An 18,596-nucleotide genomic window follows, 5' to 3' on the forward strand; every position below is an offset into this window, starting at 1 on the left:
ATAGAGTGCAACAGTAGGAGTGTTATTCATTTTCTCTTTAGAAAACACTTTTAGAATTTTTTAGTAACATAATTCTAGAAAGACCTAACATGAGCTCTTCAACAATGATATAAGCTTTGAACAAAATAATAATAATAATAAATAAATAAATAGCAAAACAAAATACACTAAAATAAGTTTAAAATAGCATTTTAAAAAAGACTAATCTTTTAGTTTTTTGATGTTATATTATAAAACTCAAAACAACTCACCTGCATGAAATATAATAATGCCATTAGAAAACAGTAACACTAGACTGTGCTGAGAAATGTAATACTTTTATATTTAATATAAAATAAAAAGTAAAACATAACAACTAAGACTAAACATAAAAACTAAAAGAAAACTAAAATGACGTTCTCGTGCAGCAATGAATGCTTCTGTGAAAGAATTAGTAACTGGATTTGGTTAATGATTGATTGAACTGAATCTTTGACAGATATTCAAGCATTTTAACTGTGGAAATTAAACCAGACATTCTGTTTTGCTCATGTCACATAAAAAGTGAAACTACTTTACATGTCTGAGTGGGTGGTTCTTGGCCAGAATAAATTTGCAATTTAGACCAAACTTTAGTCTGGTAACATGAGACAAATTCTGATGTAACAGAGGATTTCAGAGGAAGTATTCCAACAATTAAGGCACCTTAATTGACACCTCTGCTGTGATATACAGCCATTTTAATCAAAATTCCCCTGATTGCTAATCCTACGAGTGCTCTCAGATCCTGGAGTCAGGCCAAGATGACCTGGCCGACTCTCTCGTGGGATAGTGGAGGTGAGGAGGTCACACACACACACCTCTCTCTTTCAGCGATGAGAGAACCACCCCATTAGTGGAGTATCTAGATCTGTGTAAGAGAAAGGGAGGGTCAGGAAGGGGTAGCGGAAGCCACAAGCCACATGGCTAAATTCAGTCATCACATCAAGCGTCTCTGGGGAGACGCCGAGAGACAGGGAAATGAGAATAGACTTGAGTCAACGCTCTCTCTCCTCTGATTCCCACCCACTCTTTTCTTATCAGGGAGGAAGAGGAAAGAGGTCAGATTTGAAGACACGATTAGCTAATACTCTCTCTGACTGAGGGATGTTAGGCAGGAGGAAGTACAGTACTATGGCCTTTCTAAGTGGCCAAAAGAGGTTCACAATGACGCATCAGTGGCCGCAGGGTCAAGCCCAAATTTAAGTGGTGAGATCTTTATTTGATATACAGTATTTACAGTAACTAAATGGCCGTAAACTAAATGGGTAAACTGTTAAGAGTACAACAGTTATTTATTTCTCCATAGAAAAATAGATTTTTAATAATAACCTAGAAAGACCTAACATGAGCTCTTAAACAATGTAATTTTTTTTTTAAATAGGAAAAAAGGAAATAAATAAATTAGGAATACAAAACAGGAAAATAAAGGGAAAATTAACCTAGTCTCCTAACTTCTGAGACTAGAAAGACCTAACACAACCTCTTAAGCAATTATATATTTGCTTTCAAACAAAACAAAACAACAATATAAAATAAAATAAAATAAAATAAAATTAAATAAAATTAAATAAAATTAAATAAAATTAAATAAAATTAAATAAAATTAAATAAAATTAAATAAAATTAAATAAAATTAAATAAAATTAAAAAAGGGGGTAATTACTTCCGGAACCAAGGGTGCTCAAATAGGTGGTTATTGTCATGCTTTATTTAAGGTTATTGCCTGACTGCTGAGACTAAAGAAAATTGCATAAAAGCCACTTGTCAAAATATCAACCATTTTGGATCTGTCAGGATGTATTGACATCTAATTGAATCATTGGATAAGCATTAACCTCCAAGGCTAAACCAGCCCCTGCCATGCATGCATTACACGTCACAGGGTATTAGCGTAACTCAATTATTCTCTTCTGCTAGGCTATTGAGTTGAACCAAAACAAAATTATGTTTTAATTAAAGTCAAACGTAATAAAAAGAAGAGCATGATGTTTTACATGTCTCATAAAAACACAGTATGCTTGCAGCCCTACATAGCAAAATCTGCTATACGACGACGTCGCTGGCATATGCAATGCGTCATGAGAGAAAAATAATTATAAAAATTAATCTGTAAAAAGTTTTTGCTGGAACATTTCTCCCTGAGTAATATGCAGTAAATCACAGCTTGAATGTTCAAAGGAGACTGATTCCGCAGGAAGAAGGCCAAGAGTCTCTCACTGAGATTGTGAACACTTCATTGTCCCTTGACATTTGTTCTACATACTCAGCAACTTGGATCAGTTCTTAAGACTCTGTCTGATTCAAGCAAGAGACAATTCACAATTGATAGTGTTTGCTGTGGTCTCTGCTTATACTCTGCTTATTTTTCCTGGTTGCTGTAGTGCACAGAAATCTGAATCATAATAAAATGCATTTTTTATGTTTTACGTCACCGCCACAACAGAAATTATTCTGGCATGGTGAGTAGATCAACAACCAACAATGCGAGCAATGTCAACATGCAGGCACTAACAAGGCAGCCACAAAACAGACAGTTCATATCAAGATCGAATATTTACAAATTGAAATTCTTCCTGTGACATTTTTTTCTTCCTGTAGGTAGTTTTTTTCCATGGACCAATAAAAAATTTTCAGTCACATGACACCATTCCAGATATATTTTTGCTCTAGATGTGAATATATGACTTCCAGAAACAAATTACATAAAACCATCTCTATTTACCCATTTAGCAGTTCTAGCTATCATGTTCTGGCATCCATGTAGAGAAAATCAAATATTTTAAGAAAATTGGACACTGTATATACACAGGAAGTCTGCTCAAGCACTTGTCTGCCTTCTCTTCCTCTAAATCCCATCTTCCATCAACCTCTCAGAGCAAGGTCTACACAAAGAAAGTCAGAGAGCTGTGCACCCAAAAAGTTGCTAGCTTTGAGGAAGCCACATAATGGAAGGAGCAGATATCAATCAACTCTGGGATTGTTTTGGGGAGGATGTAGAAACTTGAGTCAAAACACTGGATCCTCTTTAAGTTCCGGCAAAAAATTAGCAGTGTACATTGTGCGCTAATTTAGCTGCGCAAGCTTGATTTGAGGAACAAAACCAACATTTCTACAAATTTCACTAAAAATTGTATTTGGTGCATTTGGTACTAATTTAGTCTCAAATACATATTTTAGTGAACACCCACATCACATGTTTAATATTGGTGTTTAAAAGGTTTCATTGTTCAAATGGAGCACAGCAACTGGTTAGTGAGACTTACCCTGTCTATCGAACTCTATGCTGCTGCATTGTGATTGGCTGAGGCTCCATGGACAGTAGAAGACTGATCCTCCTTCTCTGATGTTGGGCTGACTGGTGTTGGCTTTGGGTGCTCCAACTATAATACTCACACTGTTCAAGAAGGAAAAAAAGATGAAGGAAGATGTTAGCATACTAATAAGACTATGATGAATATTTATAAGAGAGCAGGAAGTACAACAGTGTTCCAATTCACAAAAAGTCTATGGGACAATTTGTCAAAAGGTTTGGATTCAAACATCAGAGCTGTAAAGAAACAATCCTTCTATGTTAAAGAAGAAAGATGAAAACATCAGTGTTGAGAAGCCCAAATTGAAGATCTAAACTGAACGAAACAGAATTCAACAAGTCATTGAAAACATGTTATGCTATGAAAACTTTCATTTTTGGCTGAACTATCCCTTTAAAATTAAAATATAATCTTTGAGGAAATGGACTGTCTCCTACCATACAGAGGGAAATTATGTAACAGCGTGGCCATGTGCAATGGCTAATAACTTGTTTGGCGACATGTGACCACCAACACACAACCACACACACCAGTCCCACTGGGTAATAAGTCAATTAGAAAACAAGAGCCAAGCTTGCTAAAGTTGAGTTAGCTCTGCTCCTACAGCTGTTTTCCCCCCTGGGTTATTATAAACACACGAGCTGCAAATATTTGAACACATACAGAAGAACACAGCCACATATCTAAAAGCATGTTCTCTAATTAATGAACATGTTACAAACTTCTTAACAGAGAGATTAAACAATTGTAGTTGGACAGGATGAGAGAAAGGAGGCGGAACCGCTGTTTAAAATGCATTTTTACATTCTCTGAAGAAAATGTGAGTGCCAGGACGTTGCTATGTGGTTTCTAAGGTGTTCTGATTGGTCTTTAGCAGGTTGCCACGTGGTTGCAATGTGGTTGTATGTCTTTGTGATATTCTGGTCTCTAAATATGGATAAATTCCCTCCTTTTATGTACGCTACCATTAAAAAAGTTTGATTCACAATTAGAATGATTTCTGAAGGATCGTGTGACACTGAAGACTGGAGTAATGATGCTTAAAATTCAGCTTTACCGTCACAGGATAAATTAGATTTAAAATATATTAAAATAGAAAACACTCATTTTAAATTGTAATACAATGTCAACAATATCACTGTTTTTACTGTATTTTTGATCAAATAAATGCAGCCTTGGTGAGCAGTCTTTTGAACGGTAGTGTAAATCTATGGGATTTTTTCCACCCATTCTTATACTTGGTAAGAATTCTTATACTGGGTGAAAACTGTAAGAACGATCATTTAGAAAGGTAATCACACATGGCATCTTGAGATTTGACATTTGAAACAAGCTCTCTGAAAAGTACCCAACAGTTAGACAGCCACTCCCACAGTCCCTGCTCTTCTAATCTGTGTCTAATTTTCCAAGAGCCGGCCTGGATTGGTGCAGTGCCGCCATGACCTCATTGTCTGTAAACTTACTATCATCTTTCCTGTCATTAAGGCCGGTCCATTGAGAGATGGGGGATGGGGGTGTGGTGGAGGTGTTTGTGAGAGGGCACTGAGGGCATCTCCGGGGGGGGGGTCAAGGTACAGGAAGAGAACACCCTTTCCTGCCCCCTGGGCTGGTCTCAGTGACGCGGAACAGAGGACTTCCTTACAAAGGCTGTATTCAGAAAACCCTCTGGTCAGCCATGGAGACTCAAGCCCACTTTAGATGGATTGTCGAGATAGAGTCATATAGGTAGGACCAGATGACCATTTAGGTCAAAAACAGTAAAGCAAACAGGAGACAGACAGTTGACCACATCCTAAATGAGAGGGCTGGATTTTCTCAGCTGTTATTTACAAAAAACAATGTGTCTGGAGTCAAAGAGTTGAACAAAGTTGAGGACATCATCATCAAGGTCTATAGCCTTCATGGCTATCCTGTACTATGGAAATACATGACATTTGGCAGCTCTTAAAAAAACTCAAGCATTGTTGTTAATTGAAAGCTGTAAATAAATTTATATTGAAATATTAGATGAAAAAAAAAAATAACTTGGAAAAAAAACTTGGCAAGTATTTTAAATAGGTTTAAGTTGAACTACAAAAAAGTACAACTAAAACTAATAACTTTAAAAAACAATAATAATAAAAAGGACAAGCATTACTAAGAAAATAACACATTTACTAAAAAAAAAAAAATGAAACCTGTAAATATAAAAATAAAAGGTAATTAAAAATATTTGGAAATCAACTTTAATCGCTTTTTATTTTTGCTATGCCTTTGGAGGCATGGACAGTTTCCAAATTCTGTACTGAGAGGAATACCAGACAAAAAGGAAAAGGCCTGAACAATTGACTGACGGATAAATGGGCAGGACATTACACGTGGAAATGTTTGTTGGGGTCACACCAGATTTCAGGGCCACTACAAGTGGAGCACAAACACACACATAAAAAAGCAGACTCTCCCTTTGTTATAATAAAGGGGAAACCAAAACAAAGACCTCTTCCGGCTTGGAGAGAGTATCCAGGTTTCCGCCATATGTGTGTATGGACAGAGGGAGTGTCCCAGAGGTGTTACAGAGCACTAGCTGAGGTGTAATGTCAATCCCAGATTCCCACGATGGCTTTCTCCAGGGAATTTAGAATTAAATGGTACATCTTGCAATATTCCTACTCTAGATCTCATCGATAATACCTTAGGGATGTCTAAAACTAAAATGTGAACAGAACAGGCTGATCCACCACCTCATTTGAACCCAAGCACACTATGAATGAACTCAAGTGCACTAGTCTGACGAAATGTTATGTTGCTATAATGCATGTGAAGTGTGTCTAACAGCTGCAAATTCACTAACTTTCCCAAGCACTTTCACTCTTTTCCTTGAGTTCCTGGAATGCTGTACACTTACACTACCGCTTTGGCTGACTGCTCACAAGTGTACAGTTACAGTAAAGCTACAAACGTTCCACTTTTGTTATGATAAATTACACAAATTCAGTCTCACTATAGTTGAGTTTTATCTTGAATGCCATTGGTAGTTTCCAAGCAATGCAAAACCAATACAAGTTAATGTTTTAAATATTCATTCTTTAAAGAGAAAACTAGAAACAAGGTTGCCGTTTAAGCATGATAAAACAAGTAACCAGCTTCACTTGCAAAACAAAAAGCTAATTAAAAGGCACACATTATGTTCGGTACATTAAGACCTAAATATACAGTCAAATATGCCACTTTAATTGATGTAAAATTATAATATACAAAACTCACCATCAAACACATATAAAAGGAATTTTAGAAACACAAAATTGCTTTCATCAACAAGTGGAAATAACTGTGTCTTCCGCCTAACACTCAAGCTAATGTAGCCTAAACCGTGCCATTTTGATAATGATCTGAAAGAACTGTAAATAAGAAACAATTAGCATGTAATGGGGGTTTATCTTATGGGGGGGATCTCATCTCTCCTAAATTTCCTTCTTTTCATCCATGCACTGAATGCTTAAATGTTGAGTTAACATTAGCATAATGATAAGAGCCAGATTGCTCTTGGCTTAGATGCTAGCTTTTTGTAACGGCTCCACATAAAATGAGAAAGAGGCGGCCTTCCAGCAGAGGGATTGCCAAAGTGAAGCTCACTTTAATTAAAAAAATCTGGCCTTGTAAGAGAACAACAGAATGTTGTTTTAATGCAGTTATATGGAGAACAAATTTGGCTTTAAGTGTTATTAGCATCTGCAAGTAGTTGGTGATCAGAATTATTTAGTAGGTCGGGTTATTGTCTTTGGAGGCTGTTGTCTTAAAGGGATATTTCAGCCAAAACTGACAATTCTGTCACCATTTACTCACACTCATGACATTGCAAACCTCAATGGCTTTCTTTCTTCTGCGGAACACAAAAGACTACATTTTGAAATTTGTCTCCGTTTTATTTCTGTCCATCAAAGAAAAAAAATGGCTTGATTTTGTTTTGGGCCCATTTCACTTTCATACAAAAACCACTTTGAAACATTCTTCAAAATATATTTTTTGAAAGGCATTTCAGAAGCGAAACACCAAAGAATCATTCACTCAATAATGCAAGGAACATGCATAAAGTAAATAGATTTAGTTTGAGTTTACATTGATTTTTAAGAGTAAAACCAACATTAACACCCTTTGTGGAATCTCTAAAACAGACAACCACTGACTCTAACCAAGACCCAAACTCCATTCTCAGTGTGGCTCTAATTAAGCTAATTGAGTTAGTCTGAAAATCAGGCTTGAATGTGTTACCACTAAAATGCTAAGCTTGCTAGATACTCACCACTGAGGCAAAGTACATCTTAACATTTAACCCATCATTTCTGAGGTTTGGTAATCAGACCAGAATTAAAGCTATAAAAATAAATTGGTGTGCCACATATGTCATCTACTTAAGTTGTGGCAAGAAAATACTGGCTGAAAGACGCTGATAGCGCTAAACTAAAGCCATGAATGGTTAGAGGCCATTAGATGGCAAATGCCTTAATTTCCAACTTCTTCTGTTTAAAACATTCTCCCTCCCATTTCACACTTCAATATCATCCAGCTGTTTAACTTATGTCAATTTGATCGCTGTTATAAAAGCTTGAGCTTGCCAAGAAACCACATTGCTTGCTAATGAAGGTGCAAGAAAATCACAATCAGACAAAACACACCATTGTGAATGGCACAGAAATCTGCATGTGTTAAAAGCACAAAAAAATCCAGAAACAGGGAATTTTCTGGGAAACTTTATATACAAAAAGTTTGGGGTCAGTAATATTTTTTAATACTTTTAGATTAATACTTTTATCCAGCAAGGATGTATTGAATGTATCAAAAGTAACAGTAAAGCCTTTTATATATAAAAAATGCATTTAAAATAAATGCTGTTTGTTTTTACTTTCTTTTCATCAAAACATCCAAAAAACAGGATGTTTTGATAAAAATATTTATGTTTTCAACATTGACAATAATAAGAAATGTGTCTTGATTCACATCACAAATCAACATTTTAGAATGATTTCTGAAGGATCATGTGACACTGAAGACTGGAGTAATGATGCTGAAAATTCAGCTTTGTCATCACAGACAAATAAAAATGTATACATATATTAAATTATATTTAATTTTTTAGTAATTTAATATATTTAATAATAATAAGATACATTAAATGTAATACTGTTTCACAAAATTACTCTTTTTGCTGAATTTTATTCGAATAAATGCAGCCTTAGTAAGCTTAAGAGGGTTTGCTCGAAAACAAAAAATGGTATCGACCCCAAACTTCATAGAAAAACAACAAAATAAATCAAGCTAATTGCAACTCAATATGTGCGCCAAGAACAATTCATTACCATCAGTCACTTCTGTAAGTAACTTTATTTGTGATTATCCCACTTTTCCCATGCCAAACAGATGTATATTAACTGATTGCAGTTTGTGGCCTTAGAAACATTTCTGAAAATCTATGCAAACAAAGTCGAACAATTATCCGGCTATTCAGAGGCATGTTGTTATTAGCAAAAACGGTTACAGTGATAGCATGCCACGTCCTCCCAGAAGATGTGGAATGGATCCAAAACAAAGCATATACTGTTGCAACTCTTCCATCTCAATGATCTCAAAGAACTAACATTCTCAAAATCAAAGAAAAGCCAAAGTGAAATTCAAGGCCCGGACGGTTCGTTTTTGGGTCTTTTGCTCTTTGTGCGACGCCAGCGAGCTTTAACTAGGATGCCAGTCTGTCTCTGGATCATTAAGCAGCTAATAATGAGACGGATAAAAGTGGACCGAAGAAGCTCTGTCTGCGGCCCCTCGTCTGCTCGGTAGACCTGATCAGCACGTGCTCTATTCTGCTGTCTGGGAGCTGTAGCCCAAAGATGATGAGCAAAGCAGTGACCGCTGGGTCAGCTGGCACTGAGGGCCGACAACTCACTCACACAGCTTGCACGCCAAAAGTCCTGAGGAGAACTGCATAGTAATGGAGGAAGACAACAGAAAGCGGTCACTAAATCTTATATTAATACAAAAATGAAACCGGCTCACGTGATATAATGCAAGAAAATGAAACGCACTCAGACTGTTGATGTAAATGAAAACAATTAACTGATTCATTCATAGTCAAACTGTTTGAAAATTTGCAAAATGCATTCAAGATGCGACAACCATCTACAGTTCCAACAGTAAAACATCACGGCCTTGTAAAAAAGTGCACTCATGCAAAGTCTGCTGAAGTGTTGTGCTGGTCTGGAATAAACGTTAAATCTGCACACATGCCCTCAACTGTTGATCTGATAAACACCCCACCCCGTTTTACAGAGGCAGATTTTAAATGTCACCACAAAAACATTTGCTCTCAATGGATATGGTTCAAATTAACATAATATACCAGAGGCTGAGGGGTCAGCCAGATATAGAGCACTTGGCTTGACTCGCAAAGAGCCAGCTCCGCATTACCTGCTATTAGGCCTGGGCGATATGGCAACAAAAAAAAAAAATCTAGATTTTTTTCAGAGCGATTGACCAATTCACGATTTCGATTCACAAAAAGTATTAGCAATAAATATCACCAGAAAGAGGCTATTATTAAAAGCAAGCCTTACCAGCCCTACCTGCTATGCTAATTGACGAAAGAGATATGTCTAGATAACTTTCTGGTTTCATACTACATTCACCATGTTATCATTGTCATTTGACCTACATCGTCAGGTCACTTCACTGCCATTCACAAATCCTCTAATAAGATATCCATCTATCCATTAATATCAATTAAGTATCCATCGGGTACGCAGTTCAGAATCTTGGAGAAAGTGGTAGGTGATCCAGGTACTTTTCGTCTCCTGTTTTATGAATACTGTAAATTCAGACATACTATTTTTTTTTAACAATGTGTTTCACCTACTATTTAATAGGGAAGTATGTGACATTCGGATGCAGGCATTAAGCTGATTTTAAGCAGGGATTTGATGTCCCCACATTAACAATGGACATAAGTTCTCACTTTAAAGAACAAACTACATCTCTTTTATGAGAAAACAGTCTGTAAAATGCATCTAAGAAAGCACAAGCCTTGTCATTCAATGGCACGCCACATTTTGTATGTGACACAACAACATTTAAAGCACCCCATGACATTTACATAAACACCGAGTGTGGTTTAACCTCTTAAATCTCTTGATACCAAATTGTAACCCCAGCCCCCAAAGAGCTATAATTCACACATTCGCACAGACCAAAAAACATCCCATAGCGAGTTGCAACTGTTGGCCGTCGACACCTCCAAGGGAGCTTTCTCAGCATGGAGTCCTATCTTTACACTTGAAAAGAGTAAAAGGGGCCATCATCAGGTCCAAACAATTAGCATCAATCGCTCACCTTTGCATGCTATGCCTCACGTCCTTTGTTCGTAATCCAGCAGGCAATAAACAGGCCATCTAAATGCCGGATGATTGGAAATTCATTGTCGTTGCCAGCCCAGCAGGGGCCTGGTAAACCAGAACAGATCAAGATGATAATGATCTACCCAAAATGTACATCAGGAATAATGGAGATCTGCAGTACTCCAGGCGGCAACCCCAGGCAATTGTGGAGCCCAATGGCCCAATGTCTGCAAAGTTGACTGGGGCATTTGTTCTACAATGATCGAACACATGCCTGTTTTTCCACCAGGGCACATGTACACCATTGCACACAAGAGCCTATTATACAAGCCTGCCAGGTCCCACAAGGTCATAAAAAGCAGACAACTTGTCAATGGTAAAGACAACCTAACACACAGTCCCAATAAGCTAAGGTTGCACCCATTAACCTGCAAAATAGAGAACTATAATTTTACAACAGGCCAATCTGATTGACACCACCATCAGAGCCAAATGTCATGAAGCCAAAAGAGCTAAACAAGGCTTTATCATGAAGCAAACGAACCCAAAACATGAATAAATAAATAGAGATTTAAGTCACATGGAAAAGTTTTGCTACTGAAAACAGCAAACCCTTCAACCAATGCACAAAGGCCTCTATTGTACCGAATCCATGGAAAACACTAGTCGTCGTGGGGAGAACCTGGGTGAAGAATAGCTTGGCAGCCAACGTACACACACCCATCTCCAGCTGGATGCAAGAATATGGACAACAGACAGCCTAATCCAAGGAGGAAGAGTAGAAATGATAAACAGCAGACGAAACCCTGGTTTAGCTAAAGTGGGTCCTCTGTATTTAGCAAAGGCAAACTGAGCTCAAGGTCTGAGGTAAATATTGATCTATCGATGTGTGAGAATGATGGCCACAGCTGAGGATGACCTACTGTACTCTATATCAGAGCCAAAACATCTTGCAATTTCAATATGCTGTTCTATATATACAAGACCAGGGACAGATTCATGAAACATTCTTAAAGGGGTGGTATAATGCCCTTCTCACAAAATGTAAAATAAGTATTTGATGTCCCCAGAGTGTGTATGTTAAGTTTTCACTTTGAGTACCCAGAAACCGCTATATAAATGTAACAAATTAATAATAATAATAATAACAACTAAAGTTAGAAAAGTGAAATCATAATCAACCACCCCTTTAAGAACATATACACCTAGGATGGCTTGAGGGTGAGTAAATCATCATTTTCATTTGAAATTGAACTAATCCTTTAAAGGAACTCGCCACCGTTTTTTGAAATAGGGGTTATTCACCGTCTCCCCTACATTTAGATAGGTGAGCAAACGCATTTTTTTTTCAGTGCATGGATTGTCTTTGTCTGGCAGCGCCGCCGCTAGCTTAGCATAATCAATGGAATCCTTTGGATCCTTTGGATGGAATTTGGGGGATTTCAGGTGTTGCGTGATATCTCTGCGCCCAAGTAGCAGTGCTCTGCCTGTGCTTCAGCCCAGTATAGTCCCAAGTCAATATCTGCCTAGGAAATCGCCTAGTCTTAATCTGCATTGCTACTAGTCTTAATCTGCATTGCTAATGTGCTATATAAATAAACTTGCCTTGCCTTGCCTATTTGTACTCGTTGTGAATAAGCAGGCCACAAAAAGTAAATGTTTTTTTTTTTTGTTTTTTTTATCACTTTTACTCACGACATGCTATCCGGCAACAAAGGATTCCATTCATTATGCTAAGCTAAGCTAGCGCTGGCGCTGCCAGACTAAGACAATGCATGCATTTGCCCACCTATCTAAATGTAGGGGAGACGGTGAATATCCCCTATTTCAAAAAACTGTGGCATGTTCCTTTAAGAATTTTCTTATCTTTCTCTTTAAGTTTGTTCTTAGGACTACATTTCAGCAGAATTCAAATTCTAGAAAGGAATGTTCTTAAAATAATCATAAATAACTTTAGGTTCGGATAAACTTCAACTTGACTTAAATCCTCAAAGGCAAAATGTTTAATTAATTTATTGTGTTGTTTCAAATATTAATAATGTCAGCATAACACTAGCTACATATAAAACACATTACTAATACAAAATTAAAAGGAAACAAAAGATTGTGAGGTGATTGCTACTTAAAAGTTAATAGATGGACAAATATATTGTTAAAACTTACCAGTGTAAAGTTTCGATTCGAATTTGTTGTATTAGACAAGGCAACCTCACAAATAAGATGGTATACAATCAGGACTTTAGAATTTTTTTCAAGAATTTCACTTAAGTATATTCTTCTTATTCTTTTTTTTATAATTTATCTTAAAAACTTACTTTCTTTTCTCACTATCAGAGAAAACCCTGTGGTTTTGATAGCCAACGCAACTTGGTAAACCTCAACTTTGTGAATCTTTGGGTAATAAAATACATTGAGGCAGGTGAGAACGTTTTTTATGTTTTTACAGTAATATTCCTGCCATTGTGGCTGTAAATTTGTTGCCTTTGGCTGCTAATGCAGACAGTCCAGCTCCTTGGATTCAACCACAAGCTTCAAACGCTCGCCAACAATCATCAAACACCAAAAACATATTTTTGAACATCATAAACACGAAAGGATTTTATGCATAGTAACACATTTTTCTCTGAAAACAACACTCATCATCTGGAGCCACGTAAATCCCAGCAGGAACAGAGATGGTGGTATTCGGTTTCTATTGTTTCTGCAATATAAACATTTCAAATAAAGCTATTTAGTTTTCTGATATTCAACCCTACATCCAGACCCTGATCTTTGCCCTTTCACAATACAGAGGATCATCTTCTTATCCAAAGGTAAAGAATACAGAGACTGAGGAATGTGGTGCACCTCACCATTTGTGGTGGTAGAAGAGCTTTAACTTCACTGACATAGAAACTGTTGGATCTCTGATGAGAACATATACAAGGAGACACTTGCTGCAATAATCAAATAGAAGACATTTCAATTCAGCTTAAATCTAGTGAACAAGTGGGACTTTTAACATCGAGTCACAATTCTTCAGGACAAATTAGGTTTATATACCAGACCATCCGGAGGAGGCCCCAACATAGGACCTGTGCTGTTCTTCTCTCAACGTTCAAGAACCATAAATTTCTCTTCCATGTATATAGCTATAGAGCCCCCTGACACCAAGATTGTGAACCCTGTCCTCGGGCAGTTCTCTGTGGTGGTCTGCACACTAGCTAATTCTATTAGTGGGTGCCAAGGAGTGCTATTCTCCTCAGACCTATACATGCCCCTTTGAGGCCAGACTATCAGGGAGTCTGTGGACGAGGCGAGGAGTGAATGTTTTGTCAGAAAGGAAGATATAGAGAGCAAGAGAATGAGAGAGAACATGCAAGACAGAGAGTTTATTCCTGACACCAAATTCTTTTTTGTAGACAAAGCTGTAGACAAGCTTTTTTACCCCAATTTGACAATGATTTTACCGAAATGCATGTTAATCAAACCACTACTTTTTGAAACCCACAATAATATGGATGCATTTCAGGACTGCGTTTCCCAAAAACATTGTTAGTCTAAATAGATTGTAGAAACCATGCGTTTGGCACTTTTGGGAAATGCAGCCAGGACCTGTTTCTAATGAGGTTTTCCATAATGAACATGTTCTTATGTTCACAACTAGCTGGAAGAAAAAAAAAGGATGGAATCATGGGTCAAAGATAACAGCCTATGTTTACAGACACTAACGTTTAAAACAAATAATGAAATCAATAAATGCATACCCATTCAATAGGCTGGCTAACTGTTGTAAATTCAACAAATAAATAAACCAAATACCTAAAATAGAATGCAATGAAATAATTCTTACAGCATAGACTATCTGAAGTCTTGTAGACTAATTGTCTTGTATTAGTGAATTTGGTGAATTTGTTACAAAAGATGCATTTGATAGCAGTGGTGCTTTAAATTTGATAAAATAATACGACTCACTTATTATTTTTAATGAAATAAAAAATTCTATGGTAAAAATATAAGCTTAAAAAAAAAAAAATTCATGATCAGTTAGTCAATTTCAATAACCCATAGACAGCCATTAGGCAGGATGCCCGACTAGTCAACCATCTATCACATACAGCACAAGAAAACTTAGAAATACACATTCTATCAAACGCCTGGGAAGAAAACTCTTGATATTGTGCATTCTTTCACCCCTTCACTCAGCCTCCACTTTGAGGCCCATCCATCCTCCTCCACAACGACATCTCGGGAGTGAAAAGTTCAGATGAAGTCATTGCTGAGAGAGCTGCCTCTTGCCATGACTTCACAGTTCATAAGAATGAGTCCAATATACTGTGTATAGGAGTGTGGGGGGGGGAGGGCGTACAGCCTAGAGTATTAGACTGGAATAGAGGGTGAGGAGTTTAAATACCATGCCGAATTACATCATCAGAGACACTCACGCTTATAGATGCACACACACTCCTCTGACTCATTCAACCATGCGTCATGCTCTAAATCATCTGCTGCTTCTGAAATTCATCTATGCCAGACAGACACCCTATGGCAGACTAAAACAAAAGCTGGAGGGTCTGCTTTAGAGAAGGTGAGCAATGTTTGAGGAAAGGAAAGGGCTCCCTGAAAATAACGCCCCCGAGAAACCAGAGCCAGCGTGAGCCCACTCTGACTAAAGCCCCTCTACAGCTGTGCACGGCCAGACACAGTCCAGCAGACAAACACAGATGGAAATGGCTGATTGTGGCATGTTCGAGTCAGGGCATGAGTGAGTTGATTATTACTGCAATCATACCTCCGAACAGAGCCGCACAGCTGTCTACAGCTTGAAAAGAGAGTAATGCAGCCAAAGGGCAGGGAAACCCAACAGATCAGCAGTGTGATTGAATGGCATGCCTCATACTCTGTGATTTCCCCTTGGATTTATCACCTGCCTCATATGCCAAGATAATATCTATGGGTTGAAGGTAATCATATGGTCTTTCAATCACAGCTTATATTTACGATTACTGCTGCTCCATTCAACAAAATTCTCCATTCAAAATTGTGCCTAAGGCAGACTGACGGTATTTGGGGGGTACATATAAAAGCACCTTATGCTTCATACTGGCTTCTAGGGTAATATTATTAATCAGTAAGCACTTAAGGGATGGTCTATTCACACACACAAAAAAATGGAAATCTGTCATTTACTCATGGTATTTCATACCGACATGGCTTCATTTCCTCTGTGGATAACAAAAAAAGATATTATGAAAAATGTTTTCCATATATTTTTACTTTCCATATATTAAAAGTTAATGGGGTCCAATGTTTTTTTGTTTTTTTTTTGGACGCCTTCAGGTTTTATCATATAGACAAAAACCGTTAAAACTTTATTTTGTGTTCTACTGAAGAAATAAAGTCATACATTTTTTGCCATCATGAGTAAATTACAGAATTTTAATAACGATTCCTTTAAAATGAAAGATCTCACCCAGAATCAGCAGTTAATCAGGATATATTAGCTAAGTAATGAAGCATCACTTCAAATTTGTCTTTGAAACTCTAAAAGTGAGTTGTGTGACACATCTACATCACTAAAATAAAGTTTAAAACAAACACATGGCAAATGACTACAAATCAGAGATATTTAACTTTTGGCTTTTTCCCCCACATAATCTAGCAAAGGTCATCTTTGAATGGTTGGAGATTCTCATGCTAGATTATGCAGAAGACTTTAAGTGACCATAACTCATGCAATCAGAGATAAGTATGGGGGGCAATCTTTGCATTCCTCTTGAGAAGAGCTGGTACCTTACTGTGACTTCATCATAATAACCACTAGTGAAGTCCTATAAATGGAATAACCACCAGCGATGCATGCCACTCACAGATACATGTGTTGTCATCCGCTCACATGTAAACATGCACAAACACTTCAGTCTTGCACTACACAAACACTAAACCACACTTTTAAGACAGACGCTCCCCAACTGTAGTGATGTGCTTTGATGTAAATGGCAGTGCACAGACTGGGTTGGGATTGTAAACAACAGTTGGGGGATACCCCTGGTTTCATTGCCCCCTGGACTGGTCAGTGTTAACACTGAGCTCTAGAAGACTGTAGTACACGATGAAAGAGGTGTCATGTACTACACATTAAATCAATGAATGAACTAGGTTAAATTTAGGACAATGGTTTTCAACTTTTACAGAACCAGTCCACAAACCCAAACTCTCAGCCAACCCAGGGACCAAATGAGTATTGGAAGAAAAAAAATCATATATTTCTCACTTTTTCATTCTTCTTATGAACATTAGCTGACATTATTATAATAAATATATCAAAAAATATTGGTTATAAAGTTAGAAATCAATTCAATGTCCATCTATAACATACTATATTATCTTCTCTATGGGCCCATGGAGTAGGCTACATTCAGAGACCATTGGTTGAAAGCCTAGTCTTCTTCATCACACTGATAAATATGATAGTGGGCTACCTTTCTTGGATTTGAATGACAATAACCCTTTATACTATGGTATTGTACTTCATACTGTGGTAAAACACTGTTCTGAGGACAGAAAGGTGTCCCTAGGCTACATTATTTTTCTAATTCCCATTCTAATTATTTAAGATAAAGTGAATATGAGTCAAAAATTGCATACATACAGTGCTATCAGGATGTACAGCAATATCAGGGAGGACAAAACACCCATCAACAGTGATGTTTGGCATTTAAAGTTATTAAATAGCATTTAAATGGTAGTACATTTCGTATATTAAACAGCTCTATGGTGGGCAATGATCAGTGAACTTGGTCTAGTTGTAATTTTCTTTGAATGAACGCCAATCCTCTTCAAATCCAATATGTGAAATCAAAGAAGGAAACCTACCTTGACCCAGTCATATAAAAGTCCACCGAGTAACCGAAGTAACTCCCGTTGGGTCCGTTATACACCGCTGGGTTCTCCACATCCAAGTTGAAGGCAACAGACAAAGGTAGAAGAATCATCAGTGAAAGTCCCATTGGAGAGCATTTCGGGTTGTGTGAAGACGCTGAAATCTTTGACCGATGCCTTTTGGAACCCATTGTAATCGTTATGTCACAATCCACTTCTTTTTTTAAACTTCTTTCAGAACAAAAGGGGGCACTTGAACGAAATCCTCCTGAAGATGCTGCCTCACTCAAATCTCATGCCTCAGTGAAGTGTATCAGCTTGATTCTTATTTTTCCAAGCGCTCTATACGCGCCTCCGTCTATCTGCCCCCTTCTCTCCTTTCTGCGTCCTCCCTCAAGCTTAATTGAAGGGGTATTAGGAGGAGGAGGTGGTTCAGTTCTTCCACTCGTGACAAACTCCCATAGAGGTGGAGCTAAGAGCACAATTCACAAAGTGGGGAAATAGAGCGGTACATTATTGAGATTGATAACTTTATCAAATGAGGGGAAATACATTGCAAAAGTAGCAGGATAAAATGGCTATAGGCTACAACTACAACTTAGACAAATAGTGAACTATAAACGCAGTAGCCCTACACCTTAAATTAACTTATGAACCTTTTAGGGCTCATTTCTCTAAATAAATGTATTTTACAAAAGCTGATATTTAAAAAAAAAAATTAGGGTAGACTACTATTACTTGTGTGTATAGCCTACCTTTTTATTAAGAATTACTGATAAAATATCATGTCCACTAAAATCTAAAAAAAAATAATGAAATAAAAATATTTAAAAATGAAATAAAAAGAATATAACAAGAAACGGAGAAAAGTGAGACTTGTGACATGTTCAACAGTTCATCTGTCCACTTGAAGGACTCTTTGCATAGTTGTCAAAGATAGCCAAATAAATGATTAACCCTTTAAACAACGACAGAGCTGTTTTCAAAGTCCGTTATCCTCCGAAAAACGATCTCCAAACTTGTTGCCTTCAACATGAACCTTCTC

The 18,596-nt window shown here is 37.2% G+C and overlaps 1 protein-coding gene across 1 annotated transcript in view; it reads right to left on the reverse strand.

Annotated features, from left to right (window-relative positions):
* itga5 (integrin, alpha 5 (fibronectin receptor, alpha polypeptide)) overlaps window positions 1-17,956 on the reverse strand; it is a 53,263-nt gene extending 35,307 nt beyond the window's left edge. The window contains exons 1-2 of the mRNA XM_077218382.1: window positions 17,546-17,956; window positions 3,285-3,415 (exon numbers count right to left, since the gene is read on the reverse strand). Coding sequence (XP_077074497.1) covers window positions 3,285-3,415; window positions 17,546-17,742 — 328 coding nt within the window. The 5' untranslated portion in view covers window positions 17,743-17,956. The remainder of the gene's footprint in view (window positions 1-3,284; window positions 3,416-17,545) is intronic.
* Between the last annotated feature and the right edge of the window lie 640 nt (window positions 17,957-18,596).

This window comes from Siphateles boraxobius, unplaced genomic scaffold, assembly GCF_051911475.1.
Source record: "Siphateles boraxobius isolate OS27281-9 unplaced genomic scaffold, OSU_SipBor_1 77, whole genome shotgun sequence".
NCBI classification, from domain to species: domain Eukaryota; kingdom Metazoa; phylum Chordata; class Actinopteri; order Cypriniformes; family Leuciscidae; genus Siphateles; species Siphateles boraxobius.